The sequence below is a fragment of the Pollicipes pollicipes genome, unplaced genomic scaffold (genome assembly GCF_011947565.3).
Source record: "Pollicipes pollicipes isolate AB1234 unplaced genomic scaffold, Ppol_2.1 Scaffold_5724;HRSCAF=6776_pilon_pilon_pilon, whole genome shotgun sequence".
Classification (NCBI taxonomy): domain Eukaryota; kingdom Metazoa; phylum Arthropoda; class Thecostraca; order Pollicipedomorpha; family Pollicipedidae; genus Pollicipes; species Pollicipes pollicipes.
Window position 1 is genome coordinate 40,084,275 of NW_023596746.1, and position 19,954 is coordinate 40,104,228.

The following is a 19,954-nucleotide window of genomic DNA, read 5'->3' on the forward strand; positions in this document are numbered from 1 at the left end:
GCAGTTGTGTGGTGTCGATGTTTAAAGAAAAGTCTGATGTCAGTTTGAAGTCTGATGACATGGTCTATTGTGCTAGGATTGTGTCGGAAACCACATTGATTTTCTGTAAGCAGGCAGTCTCGTTCTACAATCCAAGAGATTCGCTTCACCACCATCCGCTCAAAAAGTTTTCCTAGACAGCTGGTAAGTGCAATGGGACGATAATTTGATGGATCTTTGGTGTCTTTTCCTGGCTTTGCAAGTGGAATAATGATGGTGTCTTTCCAGGCGTCAGGAAAGACATGGGTTGACCACAAATCGTTAAAAACTGCCAATATAAAACAAAGCATATCTTCTGAAAGATTACGAAAAAAAGAATAGTGTAACTGATCATGACCTACTGAGGTGTTGCCGGCGAATTTTATAGCCTTTTGTAGTTCCAGAAATGAAAATGGTAAATTATAGTCTTCGGTGTTATCGGAAACAAAACAATCAGCATGTAAACGAAAACGGGCTTGCGCAGTCTCCACAGATCCTGGTCGGTAATTTCCAGATGAGCTACACTGAGAGACTTTCAGCAAGAGCATTGGTGATAAGAGGTGTTGCCGAAATGATTTAATTATTAATGCGTAAAGTGGGCAATGAAATAGAGGTGCGTTTTCCGGAAAGTGCTCGAACCAGTCCCCATAGCTGGCTTAGGGGAGTAGCAGCAGTGAACTGCTGGAGATATGCTTGCCAAGAATGACGTTTGGCACTCCTTATAATTCGTCTGGTTCGAGCACGCTCATAATTTCGGGCAAGAAGATGAGGTACATCATGGTGGCGACGAAAGCAGCGGAAAGCACGTTACCGTCGCGCAATAGCGTTCTTAACTTCGGTTCGTCCACCATGGTACTGGGATGCGGCGTGATGGCGTTTTAGTAAGTGGAATTGTCGCGGTTGCTGCAGCATGAATAATATGTGTAATAAGGCCAACGAGCTATAAGGCCATAAGGGCCATGAGGGCTCTGGCCATAAGGGCCACTAGGCCATAAGGGCTCTGGTGATTCATAACAGTCTCGGTTCACATAACAAAGTTCTTGAAATTTGGCCCAGTCTGCTTTTCGTAAATTTCAGCGGGGCATGGATTGCAAAACTTCGTCAGCGGCTGCGTCAAAAGCGGAGTAAAGTTTAATTGGAAAATGGTCGCTGTCGTGTATATCTCCCCCAACAGTCCAATCAAAGTATGTTGCTATTGAGGGAGAGCACAGCGACAGGTCGATGGCTGTTTCTGTACTAGTGGGTAAGTGGTGATGAGTATTACTGCTTTTGTTTAACAGGACTAAGTTGTGTGTATCAATAAAATCTTCAACCAAATGTCCTCGGCGATTAACGGCTTGGGTGCCGTTACTCCAAGCTGGACTGCGAGCGTTGAGATCGCCGAGGATGAGAAAAGGGTTTTGAAATTGAGCGACGAGTTGGTCAAGTTGCCGCAAGAGCTCCGTATTATTAAAATTTGGTGTAATGTATATTGAGCATATATCGATGGTACGACCATGCAGTCGAACTGAACATGCAACGGCCTGAAAAGGTGTGTTAAAGAGTGAGTGGCGTGTGTGTTAATTTTTGACTGATGTACAGCGCCACCCCACCTTGGCGACGCTCACCGTCCATCGTGTCATAGCGATATAACGAGTAATTTGGCATTTTAAAGTTATATGTGTCGGTGGGACGAAACCATGTTTCCTGTACGGCAATGATGACTGGAGATAGTACGGCAAAAAGTGCTTTCATTTCGGACCATTTTGAAATGAGACCACGACAATTCCACTGTAAGATGAAAGACATTTAGTGATGAAGGGATCCATTCCCACCGGTTGATGGGAATCGCCCGAACGAAACACACCTAGGCCGTCCCATCGCCACCCTCACCGGTGGACGGGACCGGCGGTCTTCGTTCGGGCGTGTTTCGACAGGTGTTGTGGTGGGGGAAGGGGAGGTGATGTTTGTGTGGTGGCCAGAGGGTCCGGGCCGCCGACTGTTCATAGCCGGGGGGCTAGAACGCCGGACGGCCTGACCCGCACGTGAATCACTCACAGCCGGCGGGCTGGAACGCCGGCCGACCTGAGGACGGGGGTGCACGGGCGCCTGGGCATCCGAACGTCCAGCCAGGGGCGACTCAACGGCATTTTTCGTCTGGGTCTGTGTAGTTGACTCAACTGAAACCGAGGGGCGAGGGTTGAGAAGTTTCAGGAGAGGCAGATGGGTGATAGGGTCTGTCTGTGTTGCACATGTGGCCATCGTGGCTTTTGCTACTTGTGCATATGTTTTGCTGGGCTGCGACGACATTTTAGATTCAACGGTGCGCCGTGCTTCGGGGTACGACACACCTGTCTTTGCCTTTTCAGAACAAATTTCTTTTTCTTTTTTCCACGTGGGACACTGAGAAGAGTTGGCGGCGTAATCAGCACTTCCGCAGCTCAGGCATTTCTGGGGTGATGTGCAGGCAGATCCCTCGTGAGGAGTCTCGCCGCATTTCAAGCATCTGGCACTCTGTTCGCAGTACTTGCTGCCGTGTCCGAACCGTTGACATTTAGAACACCTGAGTGGATTTGGAATGAATACTCTTACTTTATAACGAAGGTAACCAGCGGTGGGCGAATCTGGAAGTCGGGTGGTACCAAAGGTGATAACAAGCAGGCTGGTGTCGTGACGCTGACAATCTCTGAAAGTCGTCAGCCAACGGACATGGCAAACTTGCTCATCTCTGAGCTCCGCTAGGATCTCGTCCTCCGTCATGAAGCGGAGTTCAGGCGCGAAGATGGTGCCCTTACTGGTGTTTCTGGCATGGTGCAGGGAGACTTTTACTTGTTTGCCGCAAAATTCAGCTGTTCTGAGTAGGGCCTTGGTTTGTGCGCGAGTTGTTGTTTTAATGATGAGTGATCCGTTTGCTGGTGCTTCAATTTTGAGTTCGCATGGACCGCAGATAGCTTTGATTTGCTTTGATGGCCAAAAAACGTTGATCTTTCGAAACGACATATTTTCATCACAAGGTTGGACGACAACGTACGATCCGAGAGGATCCAGAATTGGCTCAGAAGGCAGGCGAACACTGGTCATTGTCGAGAGAGGGTCAGCATCAGGGCGAGCAGGCACCGGAGTGGTCAAGGACGAGCGAGGGTCGGAACCGAGGGCGTTGAACGGAGACGGAGTCTGCTGTCCACCCACCGCGGTGGAAGTGTGCGTACCAACGGTCATGGCCTGGGGCGCGCGAGGGTCATCAGATGAAGTGGCAGCCAAAGCGGGGCTGGCGGCACTTCCATCGTCTACATCCAGGGCATTATCAAGGTCGGAGGCCGAGTTCGAGTCCGTGTCAGTATCATCCTTCTTGCGCTTGCTTCGCTTCCCCATATTAGGGGAGCGAGAAGGGAACGACAAAAACTAAGCGGAAAGGTGTGTTTGGAGCTAGTACGAACGGAAAAGCCGACGATGCGAAAAAAGGACTCCTTGGTTGAGAGCCGCAAAAGGAGCAAACCACTTGCTGGGGTCCTGCCAGACGGATGTATGGCCGCCGAATGGGTCGACGACAGCCTGTCGATGTGTGTGGGAATTTCTTCAACGGCATTTTGCCTGTACATGAACTCTGCTTTACCACACAACGCCTGGTTTACTAGACAAAAACGGATAGAACCTGGCTGTTACTTGCAAGGTAATGTTCACCCCAGCATCGCAGTCTCCACCCACGTGACACCCGGTGCACCTGACGTTTGATTTCACGCGCTAGTTTGCCCTTAAGCACCATTACCAAAGACTTTTGCGTCGCAACAAGTTTGCCGTCTTCACGCCATCTATCGAACGTTCTATGAACCTCAAATAAATATACAAGGACTAGTTTTTCTGGAATGCTGTTGGCAGACACAGGCTTTTTTAAATACTTCATCTGATCCATTTTAATAACTAAATTTCTGGGATCAGAGCTCAGGATAAGCAGTGCTTCTGGTATGAGCCGGCACCCCTGCCTTCCGACCGCGAAATTCCAAGTCAAAGGCGGAATTTGGTGGCGAAAGTTTGACGCGACGCAATGCTCGGCACGGTTCGTCCTGCTCTCTGGCATTATCTGACCTTTAACGCGTCGCAGCCACCGGCCCGAGGCCACACCTGCTTCTGACGACTAACTTATTTTACCTTTAATAGCAGAAAGTTAGTGTTTATTATGCTTAATAGCACAAACAACCACCAAGTCATACGTAAACTCTCAACGTGGTCATGTCGGAAAACAAGAACTTTGAAAGCACTAACTACAATTGGCGAGGAAAATACACTTCAGGTGCCCTAAGAACAACGTAACGTCAAATTTCGCACCAAGTAATGACAGGGGACTACTTCCACAAGTGTCTCATGTAGGGCTCCGCAAATTTCAGGCTACATTCGTGCTATCGGCTAGGGTCCCGCATATCCCGAGGTAATATGCGTTTAAATGTTTCCAATGATTACACGCCGTCATCTTAGACTGCTGACAACGTTCTGAACACTTACTGGAGACATGAATCTAAGCCAGTGCGCTCCAAATAAGCAAGTTGATGGTACTACGCAATGCATTTCTTTTCTCATCATCATCACATGGCCCCGCAAGACCCTCCAAACATTGTCGTAGCCGACGGTATTTCACGTCGTCCCGACGGGGTGTTGGGTAAAGTTTTCAACTAGCAATAACAGCACCTCGGATGAACCTCATTGGTCACTGTATCGCCACTGCGCAAAGATACTCTTGCAACGGCCTTTTGTCTATACATACACGTCGCTATACCACACAACGCCTAGCTTACTGCGCAAAACCCATCCACTTGGCTGTTTCATGCAAAATAATCTCACCCCAGCATTGCAGTCTCCATCTACGTGACATTCTGTGCACTCGACGCCTGACTACGTGCGTATATTTGCCCTTAAGCAGCATTACCAAAGGTTTTTGCGTCGCAACAATTTTGACGTCCTGACGCCATCTATCGAATGTTTCATGAACTCAACATACATATACAGACTAGTTTGTGTGAAATGCTGTTGGCAAACACAAGTTATTTGTAAAGATTTTATCCGACCCTTTTGAACACACGGATTTCTGTGACCAGAACTCACACTAAACAGTGTTTGTCGTACGAGCCCTGACCTCTGCCATCCGATCGCGAAATTCCAAATCAAACGCAGAGTTTGGTGGAGAAAATTTGACGTGCCGCAATGCTAGGCAGAGTCCGCCCTGCCCTTTGGCGTCACCTGACTTCAACGCGGCCGTAGGCCACACACGTCAATGGCGACTGACAAATTTTAGATCAAATAGCAACTACTTAGCATTTATTATGCTTGCTGGCACAAACAATCATCATGCAACCTGTAAAAACTCGACATGGTCGCGTCAGAAAAATGCAAGTGCTTACCAACCACAACTTACAAGTAACGAGGAAAACACAACTCATGTGACTTCAGAACAAAGTAATGTCAAACCTCACACCAAATAATGAAAGCAGACTATTCCCACATGTGTCTCATGTTGGGCTCTGCAAATTCCAAGTTGTATTTGTGCTATAGGTTTACGTCTCGCATATCCCAAAGTGACAGGTGTAAATGTTTCCAAGGATTGCTCGCTATCATCTTTACCCGACGTAACGGCAATCTCGACACTTATTCGCGTATGGAGTCAAAAACCTAAGCCCGTCTGCATCAAATAAGGGGGAATCAGTGCTTCACTTCTGTCCCTTTTTCGCGGAACACTGAAGGTTCAATACAAATAGCCCTGCAAAAACAATCAAAGCTTGTTTCGCAGCATACGAGACGGGACACAACTAGCGTCGTTCCATCATCCCACGACAGCGCGACGAAACAAACACTCGCCACAACTTAGCACTCAAATGGGACCGCACAAGGTATATTTATTTCCTCATCGTCATAACATGGCCCCGTAAAACCCTCCAAACATTGCCGTGGCCGACGGTATTTCACGTCGTCCCGGCGGGGTATTGGGTTAAGGTTCTCAACTAGCAATAACAGCACCTCGGATAAACCTCATTAGTTACTGTATCGCCACTGCGCAGGGATAATTTCTTCAACGGCATTTTGTCTGCACATGAACTCTGCTTTACCACACAACGCCTGGTTTACTAGACAAAAACGGATAGAACCTGGCTGTTACTTGCAAGGTAATGTTCACCCCAGCATCGCAGTCTCCACCCACGTGACACCCGGTGCACCTGACGTTTGATTTCACGCGCTAGTTTGCCCTTAAGCACCATTACCAAAGACTTTTGCGTCGCAACAAGTTTGCCGTCTTCACGCCATCTATCGAATGTTCTATGCACCTCAAATAAATATACAAGGACTAGTTTTTCTGGAATGCTGCTGGCAAACACAAGTGTTTTTAAAGATTTCATCTGATCCATTTTAACAACTAAATTTCTGGGATCAGAGCTCAGGATAAGCAGTGCTTCTTGTATGAGCCGGTACCCCTGCCTTCCGACCGCGAAATTCCAGGTCAAGGCAGAATTTGGTGGCGAAAGTTTGACGCGCCGCAATGCTCGGCACGGTCCGTCCCGCTCTCTGGCATTATCTGACCTTTAACGCGTCGCAGCCACCGGCCCCGGGCCACACCTGCTTCTGACGACTAACTTATTTTACCTTTAATAGCAGAAAGTTAGTGTTTATTATGCTTAATAGCACAAACAACCACCAAGTCATACCTAAACTCTCAACGTGGTCATGTCGGAAAACAAGAACTTTGAACGCACTAACTACAATTGGTGAGGAAAATACACTTCAGGTGCCCTAGGAACAACGTAACGTCAAATTTCGCACCAAGTAATGACAGGGGACTACTTCCACAAGTGTCTCATGTAGAGTTCCGCAAAGCTGCATTCGTGCTATCGGTTAAGGTCCCGCATATCCCGAGTTGATACGCGTGCAAATGTTTCCAATGATTACACGCCGTCATCTTAGACTGCTGATAACATTCTGAACACTTACTGGAGACATAAACCTAAGCCAGTGCGCTCCAAATAAGCAAGTTGATGGTACCACGCAAGGCATTTCTCTTCTCGTCATCATAACACGGCCCCGTAAGACCCTCCAAACATTGCCGTGGCCGACGGTATTTCACGTCGTTCCGGCGGGGTATTGGGTAAAGTTTTCAACTAGCAATAACAGCACCTCGGATGTACCTCATTGGTCACTGTATCGCCACTGCGCAAAGATACTGTTACTACGGCCTTTTGTCTATACATAAACGTTGCTATACCACACAACGCCTAGCTTGCTACGCAAAACGCATCCACTCGGCTATTACATGCAAGATAACATTCACCCCAGCATTGCAGTCTCCATCCACGTGACATTCTGTGCACTCGACGCCTGACTACGTGCGTATATTTGCCCTTAAGCAGCATTACCAAAGGTTTTTGCGTCGCAACAATTTTGACGTCTTGACGCCATCTATCGAATGTTTCATGAACTCAACATACATATACAGACTAGTTTGTGTGAAATGCTGTTGGCAAACACAAGTTATTTATAAAGATTTTATCCGACAATAGCAAGAACTTAGCGTTTATTATGCTTGCTGACACAAACAACCATCATGCCACCTGTAAAATCTCCATGTGGTCGCGTCAGAAAAATGCAAGTGCTTACAAAACACCAATAACAAGTAATGAGGAAAACACAATTCATGTGACTTCAGAACAAAGTACCGTCAAACATCGCACCAAAGAATGATGGGGGACTATTTCCACAACCATCATGCCACCTGCAAAATCTCAACGTGGTCGCGTCAGAAAAATGCAAGTGCTTATTAAACACAAATCACGAGTAATGAGGAAAACATATTCATGTGACTTCAGAACAAAGTAATGTCAAACATCACACCAAAGAATGGTGGGGGACTATTTCCACATGTGCCTAATGTTGGGCTCTGCAAATTTCAAGCTCTATTTGTGCTATAGGTTTACGTCCCGCATATCCCAAAGTGACAAGTGTAAATGTTTCCAATGATTGCTCGCTATCATCTTTAGACACGTGACAGCAATCGCAACACTGATTCGCGCATTGAGCCATACAGCTAAGAGTCTGCACCAAATAGGGGTAATCAGTACTTAAATTCTGCCGTTTTGTTCCGGAGCATTGCAGGGTCAACAAACATATATAAATTATTATATATAAATATAATCAATGATACGAGACTATTTACAAAGGTGTTTCTTGACGGGCTCCACAAATTTTAGGTCGTATTCGTGCTATCGGTTTGTCACGCATATCGCGAGGTAACAGGTGTAAATGCCTCCAACGATTGCTCGTTGTCACCTTTAGACGGCTAGCAGCAACCGGAACACTTCTTTGAGCATGAAGACGTAGATCTAAGCTCCTCTGCACCAATAGTACCAGCTCGTGAGCCCAGCCACAAATGGCGCGTCCCATCGTCGCAAGACAGCGCAACATGACAAACACTTGCCAGGACGAACTGCGGGGTACTGCAAATTAAAGCATACTGCAAACTTTCACAGCGTAGTGCAAAAAGCCTTCGTTCTGGTTCCTTCACTCTAATCCCGGGTCTCAAGATGTTATCTGACGCTACCCACTCCTTGATCCCATCCCCCTGCCGTCTAAAGGGGGACCCAGACTTCCCGCTTTCGTGGGAAAACGGAGCAGAGAACATCGCGCAGTGGTCGCGGGTCTGGCGGCCTGCAAAAGAAATACATGAACCACACGTGGCAGCTGGCGCCATCCGATACCGATGCGGCATTTTACGGTTTAAACTTTCTCCAACAAGAAACTACATGCATTCCTATCACGCAAATAACCGTAAAAAACTATCCAGTGTCAAATGTAACTGTAACCACTTCGGCACCCGGCTGCTCACCACAAGACTTGGGCCGAGACTATCGGGGAATGCGGGGGACGAACCGCAGTCACGCGCCGTAGGATGCTCGGGCTAGTCCTGCACATGTAAATATACTCGATGGCGGCGATGGTAATTGGTGTGAGCAAGAAATGAGCGCTGCACATGGCACGGAAAAGCCCGAAAGCGATAGGAGGGAATGTTTAGGCATTTTTAACTATTCGCACGCGAGGTTTCGGTATATCCAAAAGCGGTATGTGCAGTGCATTACTGCATTTTCACTTCTTGATGTCTGATCACGCAGCTGATTCGAGCTGTTAAGTGCATTGCTCATCCCTGGGGGAACATCTTCTGGCATCACCTGAAATCGACCTGACCTGCGCTGCCCTCATCCATACTTTTTGCTTCCCCAGAATTTGGCCCACCAACAGCTTCTGCATCGCCACCGCCAATCGAGTCGACTGGCTCAGTTGGGACCCGGCACACCCCGCCGTGCGTGTGCCCTGCCCCCACCACCACCCGATCCGCCAAGGTCTGCTGAAGGCGCGTCACGGCGCGCCCCCTCGCGACACCGCCGGCGGCAGACAGCTCGCGTTCCGCCGCCTGAGGCGATTATCCCTCCCCCTCCCCCCCCCTCTCCGCCGTCCCCGCAGCCCGAGGCCGCCGCCCCGACGCCGGCACCGAGAGGTGTGACGGCGTCGTCCGCGCGCCGGCCGGATGGTCTTCACGCCCCACTTCTAAGGCGGTGTTGGGACCGAACCGCTGTCGGCTGGAAAAAATTAACGATATTCACAATGACACTTAAATGTGCTGAACATATACACCACTGACATCTTTGAGGCAGAGGAAATATAATAACGTACTAGTGTTGCTCCCGGACACTGGGTTTCAGCTCCGGAGATCGGGACAGCAAACTGTACTTCAATGCAAAGTGCAACTGACGTACCAGACACGCGACCTCGTTGAAAACAGCAACCCGGGGCCCAGCTAAAGCGTCATACCTCGTGACCCATCTTGTGGGCAACCATTGTGCAGAAACAATGGAACGGAAGGCCGAAAAGCGCTATATTTTGTGAGACCCGCGACGGAATCCCAGAATTTTCCAACGATAGACAACAAACTACTTTTCACAGTCATATGTATGCTTCTTTTAACTTGTTTTCTTTACAGATAGGGCAAAAAGACATTTTCTGTGCCGACTTTTGGCACGGACGCTTTCCTTGGCCCGACGAACTTCTCCCCATCCGCAGCACGATTACACCTGCTGACTGCGTGCTAGCAGGATCAGAACCACTTGAACACACCTATGATAGCTTCTGACTAGATTTCGAACACGCGAACACCCATGCCGAGTCGAATGCTTAGCTACAGCCCCAATGCCGTCACAGGCGTTTAGGGACTGCGGCCGTACGCAATGTGGCGGTCATTTTACAGCCAGTTCTCCCCTGAATTCACTTCCTGAATCGCTGCTAACGACATTCCTACTGCCGCCATTGCCATTCCCACCCGCCGCGGTCGCAGGTGAAGCGTGAAAATGGCGGCCAAGATTTAGAGCGAGAGCGCGCCAGGATGTTCACGTCAGGAGATACTTGGATACCATCAAGACGCTGAGCGGTAAGACAGCTAGCTCAGCAAGTGCCCCATCATTATCTATGCAGTTCTGTTTGCTTAATATTCTGCACTAGAATACTCAATGCGCTTGCATATATTCAAGAGTGCATTGCAATGGTATTTGCAAGCACCCTTGACCAGGCATAGAGACGAGGCCAGCTTCTGGGCACGGAGCGGCATTTAGTCAAGACAATGACACGAACCCGAATGCCGAAGCTTCCAGGTTTGCAACTGCAAAGCCGAAGCTAGCGGCTTCGTATTTTAAAACGCAAGGCCGAATCAGAAGCCATTGCTTCTAATGATATACACGCGAGGCCGTAGCTGAAGCCAGCGACTTCGAAATTAAGAAACGCCTAGTCGGGGCCAAACCAGTCAGTTCACAATTACGAGGCCAGAACCGACCCTTGATGTTGCGTACAATGACATTTTGCGGAAGAAAAACCATTTTTGTCTCCGCTTAACTGGCTTGGGATCGAAAAAAATCCAGTAAGACAAGGCATTGCGGAAAGATGACTTGTCTCTGAATGTCACCCCCGTCATGTGTACCGGTCTGTACGCAACATTTCGGACAGCTGTTGTCCGACCGTCGGTCTTGAGCATGGCACGCTGTTTTTGGTAGCCGGTTTGAACCAGTGGATTCCCATCACGGACCATCACACTTCAGCCACGCATGCGTCGTAGGCTCGAAAAGTCGAGTGTCAGACTGGGGTTGAGTGACAAACAATGCCGCTCTTTTTCTTAGCGAAGTTAAGTGGCATGTACAGTGAAGACAAAAATACAATGACAGTGACAAAGTGAGCCATGATTTCAAGATCACGTGGAAGCGTGAGAGTTTACCATTAAAACCTGTTTGAAGCCGAAGCCAGGTGATGACGTCATAAAGCCGGAGCAAAGGCCAACCGTCTAAAAAGGCATAAAGCCGAAGCAGAAATCGGCCGTAGAAAGATCTCATGGCCGAAGCCAGAGCCAACCGTTAAAATGGCATAAAGTCGAAGCAGAAGCCAGCCGATCAAAGACTGCGGCATCACGACGTCATGGCCGCAACTGGCTTTGTCGCAAGTCTGCCCTGAACAGGAGAAGAACAGTGTGGCGACAAAAATACCGGAATTGATCATTTGCCAGCGGACATGTTCGCTGTTCCTATGACGCTTTTACCAATCAACGAGCGCATGGTTGCTGCCACGACTACGCGCTGGTATTTTGTACAGGGCTACGGAGACAGTATAAACTGCAATAACAGCGGAGCACCGAGAGACTGACACCTTCAGCCAAGCATTTCCTGGAGTACGTGTTCACACCGGGTTCGATCAACATAAAATACCAGATGTCGTTGAACCCTGGGTGCTTCATGTACTGCTATTCCCTTGCCTTCCTCCCGTATTACGCGAGGACCGCAGTTTCGCGAAACAAGTTAAGGGGGGGGGGGGACAGAGCAGTGCAAAACCATTCAACCTACCTCCAAACTATGCCAAGAAATGGGTTCCTTCCCGGACTTCTTGTTCTCGAAATTGGGGGGGTCGCCCGTCTCCCACAGTGAACAGGAATCTAAACCCCTGATCGGATGAGAACCCCGATAACCAGACACACAGGAAACAGTCGCTGCAATCTATATCCAATTCTTCCCTATTCTTTGATGCTCACCAGACTCTGTCATTTGTGTGCTGGCCCCAATTCCGGCACCCAAGCACCGACTTCCGAATCCCACAGCTTCTTACGTCGTAATGACTGGGCCCAATGCCACGCTTCACCGAACTCGAACCGCCATACTTCGAACTCAACTCAAAGCACTCCACAGCACCACAGCCGCCCAACATTCGCCACGTTACAGTTTTCAAATCGATGTGATATGGCCCCGTGAGGCCCTCCAAACATTGCCGTGGCCGACGGTATTTCACGTCGTCCCGGCGGGGTATTGGGTAAAGTTTTCAACTAGCAATAACAGCACCTCGGATAGACCTCATTGGTTACTGTATCGCCACTGCGCAAAGCTGCCTTACTCGCCGACCTTTCGTCTATAGATGAAGTTAGCTCCACCACACGTCGCCTAGTTTTCCAGGTAAAACTCATGAAATTTGGCTATTACTGTCGTGAGAATGTTCGAACGCGCACCTCCGCATCCACCCGCGCATTACCCGACGCACCCACCGACTGACTTCCCGCGCTAGTTTGCCCTTAGGCAGCACTACCTAAGATTTCTGCGCCGCAATAATTTTGACATCTTTACGCCATCTATCGTCTATTCTATGAACCTGAGACTAGCATACAAGACGCCACCTATGTGTAGCTTCATCAGGTGCTGCCATCTATACGTTAATGTTTTACATTGCCACCGGCCCTCACGAACACACGTTTTGGCCCGGGCGTGCCGAGCATTTTCGTACCTTAACGTTTCGCTGCACACCTATGTCAAAGCACCATAATTTTACGATCAGCAGATGGCGGCATCAGCGTTTACACAACAGGTGCTGCTCAGCGTAAACTATGCGCCCAGAAATCTATGCGATCAAAATATTCGGACAAAATCGGACCAAAATCGACTTCAAAAACAAAACGCAGAGCCCATAACTGATGAGCGTGCCAGAACAGTCGGTGTCAAGAAATACAATGGTCCCTGGAAAATACAACAGGGTTCACAGGCAGCAAGAGCCACTACCAGAGCTCTGTAGAGTGTTCACAATACATCAGGCATACATACTTGACTTCATAACGGCAAATGGTCGGTGAAAAATCATTTACAAAAAAACGACCAGCATTACCAACCACGCGAATGTCAGAGCACCCTCGGTGCAGCGAAAGACCTATTCCACGAAGGAGGAAACTAAGAACAGTCGCTACAGTTCCACTGCCGCATTTAAGTGGTAGCCAGCGACAAAAACTTCAGTGCCCGACTTTCATTCAACATGGCATACATCCTCACATAATAGGTTGGGCCGTGTGTCTTGGTTTTGAGCTTATACTTATTACCTGTGCTTCTGTAAGCCTTTATGTGATCGTAAATGACAATTCCATTCCCATGTCCTTGCACTTAAAAGTTATTTATCTGTGTGTGCCCACTTTGAGGTTGGCACACATGTTTGTTTCAAATAACCACACTTTTCGGTTCAGCTTTCGAATTCGTGCACATTTTAGTGTCTGACGTCACGGCGTTATAACGAGGCAAATTTATCGGGCGTTGTGACAAACCGAGGACCTGAAAAGTCAGCTCCACCGAAATACGCTGGTAGCACAACGGCTCCACGGCGTACTGACCTACACTATGTATCTATATATCTACTAACCCGTAGGGTTCATATGGTGACCCTCGGCCTGATTCACCGTTCTCCATAACGCAGATTGATGGGGCCGGGCGGGGGGGGGGGGGGGGAGCGGGCGACTCCCTGCCGTTTACAAACTAAGAAAAATGGAGATGTTAGCGAAAAACGCCAGTGGATTGGTTTCAACAAGATTTTGCTATTGGAAACAAAATATATCTTGTTATGTCACTAATCGACCGCATTCTGCCAGGCCCAAGGTGAAATTTTCCCGTAAATCGCACTTCTTCAGGTTTGCAGCCTGATACATGAGAGACGTTTCGTCATAGCAACGCAACACCTAAACAGGCGTGTTCCTTGTTGAATTCGGAGTACAACGGTGTACATTTTAAGTGTTTTGAGCATCTCTTTATGATATACGGCTCCGTTAATGTAACAATGTCGGCCCGCCACGCACGTTCCGCGGTATCGTCGGTTGCGACCCGCCGCACGCGCCGGCTGAAGAGCGCCGCGCCCTGCTCCTCACAAACGGCCGCTGCGCTGAAACCAGAAATCCCAGAGACACGTTTGAAGCGTCAAAAAGCGCGCCATGGATGCCTCAGGGCTACCGCAAATTTGAGCGCGATTGCAAGGTATGCCGGAGGGGTATCCTCAAGAAATATTTGGGGGTGTCCCGTTGATCCCTGCCTTTCAGGGCGAGAAGGCCTGCTTTTCACAGAGCTCTGAACCGCTGAAACCAATTCCTATGAACCCGGCACGAGACGAAAGATTGCATGATGGTCTCGAGCCGATCCATCTCGAGGAGCCAACTCTCACGTCGTACCAGGCGGGTTTTCGTGCATGGTACTTCGTAAATTATCCGACTTACGAGAATGGACCACTGGTCTCCATAGCTATATCAGCAACATGCCAGATGCGGAATGAAAGGGTTGCGCGTTCGAAGCCGAGCTTGTTGAAACTTTTCCACCAGTTCGCTATGGAATATGCTACATTTGCTTACAACCACCACATGCTTGCAGTGTGCCGTGCCGTGCCGTGCCGTGCCGTGCCGTGCCGTGCCGTGCCGTGCCGTGCCGTGCCGTGCCGTGCCGTGCCGTGCCGTGCCGTGCCGTGCCGTACTGTTCTAGCATAGCATCCTTAAACACTAGAGTAATACCAGACCAGAATTTAGTATAAAGTAGAAATACATCGCACATCACGGCTGCCAAACATTTCGCATAAGCTAGAAAGTTGGCCTCCATTGCACATTTAGTGTGTTCTTTGTTCTGTACTGTATTTTTGCAATGAAATTCGTTCCGCCCAACATCTATTACCGTACCAAAAAATTGCCGCTTGACTGAAATTCGAGCAAATACAAATGGAAAGACATTTCCAGACTCTGGACTCCGACCAACATTTACAAAATTATTTTTGCACTGCCTCCTTAAACCATAACGGCAGGCTGTGCTCATCGTCTTGGCTGGTTGTTTATCAATACCGGAAATACAGCAGGGCCTTCTCAAGCCTGAGGTTCTGAATTATCTACATGCCCCAGCAAACATTTTTGATTCAAAACTCCACACCCAGCAGTCGCTATATTTATATACACCATCTCGGTGTTAATGTTCGATTTTAACATTCAGAACATCCCGATGTCTCACGTTTTACCCTGTCCTGTCCTCTTCTACCCCGGCTGCCGGCGAGTGCCCTAGCGATAATCTGCGTCCATAATTTCAGTGCCAACAGCACATTCACTCACTGTGTGTGTAACTTCCGTGTTTTGCCACCACCTCAATACCAGCATTTACTGTGCCCCGTTTCCATGTTTACGGTATCGACATACTGCGCTGGCCAGGCTTGGGCCGGGCCCTGGAAAATCATAAAGATTTCAGCCCAGTTCAGCTGCGTCAGTGCGATGCTCCGTTTCACTCGTTCTGTCCCACTACCCCATGGAAGCAAAGATGGGCCAAGCTCCTTTTCTTTTCGCTCTTTCTGTATCCTGGTTATTTCTCGTCGTAGTCTCTGTTTTGAGGATTCCTTTAGTGTTTTCGGTTTGCGGACGGAAGTTTTTTCACAGTTTTTTCAGGATTCACAATACAGCGTTAAGTCAAATCGGTTTCGGTTAAGGAGGTGTCGTTCGATTTCGGAATTCATTCTCACGGAGTCTATTCTGGCAATCGGTTTATGAGATGATCTGTTTTACGGGCGTTAATAATATAAACACGACATTAATTTAAGCATGAGAGGACTGCATTATCAATCCGTCCTCCCGTCCGCCCCGGCAGCTCAGTTGGCTAGAGCGCCTGCCTTCCGATTCACCCATCTGTGGCGGGGTTGGTTCGAGTCGCTTTAAGCGCTCCCTATTTGCCCTTGACAGATGTGGCCTGCGGCCGGTGGCTGCGACCGCGCCGAAAATCAGGTGACGTCAGAGGGCAGGATGAGCCGAGCTAGCCATTCCGGGCCACGGAGACTTTGCCCCCAAATTCTGCCGTTGGCCTGGCATTGCGTTACGGAACGCGGAGGTCAGGGCCCACACATGAGTACCGTTTACCGTGAGCTCAGCTCCCAAAAGTCCCAGTCATCCAAAAAAGGTTGAGATGAAGCCTAAAAAAACAGAACCATGCTGAATTTGCCACGCATAAAAACCACCAGACATCATCACATTACCCAGATCCACTTTACAACCTAGTCAATGCATCGATTACCTGGTTGGCTCTATTCTGAATCAATTTTATAACGAGTGTGCGAAAGAGCTGATTACACCTTGTCCGAAAAAAATGATCCCGATTCTGACCGGGATCGGTGCCGGATTCCGAATGCCGTCAATTTCTAATTCCGACCAGGGTCGAGTTCGACTGCACCTGGATCCAAGCATTAGTCTGTCCCTAGTTGCTGTTACGACACAGAACAAGCAACATCAGTAAACAAATTCGCAAATCATTATTTTGACTGAGGGTACGGCATGTTGATCACATTTCATTGCTTATGCATCGCTAAGATGTAATTCTACGCTCCCGTTTATTTAATATGATATATTTCGAGCGCACACAGAGCAAGTGGGCGTACCATAAACTTCCTGACTGTAGATCCTTTACATCGAGCATAATGTGATGATTTCAAAACAAAGATTTTCAACCGCTACGGGTTCCGGACAGCTGAAATACACTGTTGTATTTGTCTCCGGCGTGGATCAGCGTAAAATAAAACGACGCCATGATTGAAAGCACTAGCGCTAAATTCCTATTGCAATGCGTTACCCTACGCCTTCCGGGCCAGCGCTATATTCAGAGCGTCGTATAAAAATTTCAGCGCGAGCGGCAGACGCTTGGCAAAAATTTACGTGTCAAAGGATCTGAAGGGGACACTGTCACTCTTATCATCTTTCGGTCAGGCAATTTTCCGCAGGTCTCATCCCCTTAACCTCAAATTTGGGAAATAATGCACATAATTATGTACAGCATCGGCCAGAAACATCCAACCAGCTCACAGCGATGAATGTTACCATTCATATCTGGTGGGAGACAGCAGATGTTTAGTTTGCCCACCATGAAAAGCGTGAGCAGTGTGTCAGAATAGTAAAGATCGAAGCTAAGCATGTGTTTTGGTGTATGGGGTTTGAGGGAGGAATAGGCTTGGCCACACATGTTAGTGAAAATGATGAAATGCAAAAGGACACATTGTTATGGAGCCAGAAAAACCCAATTTAAACACAGATGTAAACGTATAAATGTGCTCCCAAACAGCAGAAAAGAGACCCAGAGACAACATGATAGCATACATTCTATCATGTTATCTATGATAGAAAGCATGATATCATATGATACAATAGAATGTACCTAGATAGCATGCATTCTGATATTACTGCTACAGTTTGACTCACCTTCTTGACAACAAGCATGTCACCATCGCCGCTGTGGCAAGAGCTGATGCGACGTCGTCGGACAGGACTGTCGCCGTCGGCGCTGTGGCACGAGCTGACACGACGGCGGCCGATCACAGGGCTGGTCAGACCGCACTCTGAGGGCTCTGAGGGGGAGGGGGCACTGGGCTGGTCAGACCGCACTCCGAGGGCTCTGAGGGGGAGGGGGCACAGGGATGGTCAGTCTGCACTGAGAGGGATCTGGGGGGCACAGGGATGGTCAGGCTGCATTCAGAGGGATCCAGGGATTGTCAGGGATTGTCAGGCTGCACTCAGAGGGGGAGGGCACAGGGATGGTCAGGCTGCACTCAGAGGGATCTGGGGGGGGGGGGGGGGCACAGGGATGGTCAGGCCACATTCAGAGGGATCTGGAGGGCACAGGGATGGTCAGGCTGCACTCAGAGGGATCTGGGGGGCACAGGGATGGTCAGACCATGTTCAAAGGGCCCTAAAAGGGCACAGAGATGATCAGAATGCACTCAAGGTGAACACTCTGTACTTTGGGGAGCACAGAGGGACTGGGGACAGCATTCAGAGAAATCCGAGGGGCACCAGGTTGTCTAGACAGTAACTGGAAAGTTCTGTGAGTGAGGAGTTATGAGGTGGGTACTCAGAAGACCTTGAGGGCCACAGGGCTGATCGGGCTGCTCTCAGTACTCTGGGGTATGCAAGGGTCAGGCTGCAGGTGGCAGACATGAATCAGATACATATGATCCAAATGAGACAATAAGCAGATGAATTACATATGGAACAAAGGCTGGAAAGTGCTGAGGGATATTTTTTAATGGCAAAGCCAATAGAGCTGACACCTTTCAAGGAAGGAAGAATATATACTTATGCAACATGCTTTTTTAATTGTTTTTTTCTCTTTTTCTCATGAAAAAGCTTTTATTAGAACTTCTTTAACTGTCACTGCCAAAATACCAACCATGCTGATCATCCACATACATAATAGACCACACTACCCTACTCACAGGTATTTCACCACTTACCTGTTGCAGTGCTAGGTTCCTGGCCCATCCCCTGAGATGCATCCCCAGCAGATTCAGTTGGTCTTTTCTGGTACCTGAATCTTTTTAAGTCTGATAACAATGACTGTGACATGATTCCTCAATATGGACCTTAAAGCTGTATAGCTGACTTTATGATTTCTTGATTATATTATTGTCAGACCTTTCTGGTACTCAAAAGGCAACAATTTCATGCAGATTCCTGAAATTCACAAATGGGGATGGTAACAACAGCATTATTTAATAAGCCAACTTGGGTTTAATAGCAACACCTACTCATAACCCATTTCAGCACGCATGGAACATTCTCAAGCTCTTCACTATGACCTGTTCTGTGAGCTATAGTAGCTTTGGAAGAATCTTGATGAAGCTATGGTCCTGCTCCAAGTAAAAACATTGATTTACCCAAGCACCTAACCAACATCACTGCCATGGTTTGCTGAATGTCTATGGGCATGTCTGGACAAGCACCCACAAACTGTTGTGCTGAACACTGACTCTTTGGCCTTTTCATGTTGAGATAATTTATAACTAGGATACAATTTGCCAAACACTTGACATCATTCATTATGAAAACAAACAAAACAGCTACAATTCTCATATCTGCATAGCTGATCTGATGTTTACCTCCTAACTTGCACTGAATTCATCATATCTGGGCCACAAACCAGGCATCAAATGATCCTCTTACACATATTGCATAAACTGCAACCTGATGCCTTCATACAAGTTAAAGAGACTTTCATGTTCCGATAACGTCTCTATGATGCCATGTATCTACAATCAACTGCACATTAATTACAAACGCCTGGACAATGTGCCATGGTTTTGAATCCCCGCAATACAACTCAGACCAGCGATCCAAATGAAGCAATTACACGATTACAGGTACCAAATTACCTATTCAAGTATTTGACAAGGGAGGCAGTGCAAATTTCGCTGATTTATAACCCGCAACTGGCCCACTCAACCCCGCATAACCGGCACGGCCGGCCCACAGTCTTACTGGCTGGTGCCTGCTGCTGCATGCTGGAAGATCGTAAACACAGAAACGCTGCAAAAATGGCGCTAACACTGGAATCACAAAGTGACGCATTGAAAGCACTGAAGTTGTCAGCTGAGTATATGACGTCATTGAACCATAGTGGGCCCGAACTGCAGGATGCCATTACTACTTAACACACCCGATCGCACTCCCAATGCACGATTATCAATGTTTTTAAAGCGCTGCCGTGTTTTCGTCTCCACGAGCCAGGTGACCGTCCGCGTTCGGTTACGTGCTGCCATGGGCTCGTATTAAACAAATGGGTGTTGCCGGCGGAGCAGAATGCTTCGATGCTGACGGTAGCCC

General features: G+C 48.3%; 1 protein-coding gene and 4 non-coding genes across 10 annotated transcripts in view; all 5 read right to left on the bottom strand.

Annotated features, from left to right (window-relative positions):
* Nucleotides 1-19,630, bottom strand: part of LOC119103625 (SWI/SNF-related matrix-associated actin-dependent regulator of chromatin subfamily A containing DEAD/H box 1 homolog) — a 34,389-nt gene extending 14,759 nt beyond the window's left edge. Inside the window, exons 1-3 of one of the 6 annotated variants that reach the window (XM_037227228.1) lie at nucleotides 19,610-19,630; nucleotides 18,586-18,805; nucleotides 17,555-17,700 (exon numbers count right to left, since the gene is read on the bottom strand). In XM_037227228.1, the coding sequence (XP_037083123.1) occupies nucleotides 17,555-17,700; nucleotides 18,586-18,697 (258 nt within the window). In that variant the 5' untranslated portion in view covers nucleotides 18,698-18,805; nucleotides 19,610-19,630. The other 5 variants (XM_037227226.1, XM_037227224.1, XM_037227223.1 and 2 more) reach the window with 5 other exon arrangements.
* On the bottom strand, nucleotides 4,582-4,722 carry LOC119104023 (U4 spliceosomal RNA). The gene has a single exon (XR_005094862.1). It is a non-coding gene; the product is annotated as a U4 spliceosomal RNA (small nuclear RNA).
* LOC119104026 (U4 spliceosomal RNA) lies at nucleotides 5,904-6,045 on the bottom strand. Its single transcript, XR_005094865.1, has one exon. It is a non-coding gene; the product is annotated as a U4 spliceosomal RNA (small nuclear RNA).
* On the bottom strand, nucleotides 7,054-7,194 carry LOC119104024 (U4 spliceosomal RNA). Its single transcript, XR_005094863.1, has one exon. It is a non-coding gene; the product is annotated as a U4 spliceosomal RNA (small nuclear RNA).
* On the bottom strand, nucleotides 12,294-12,434 carry LOC119104016 (U4 spliceosomal RNA). The gene has a single exon (XR_005094855.1). It is a non-coding gene; the product is annotated as a U4 spliceosomal RNA (small nuclear RNA).
* Nucleotides 19,631-19,954: the final 324 nt, after the last annotated feature.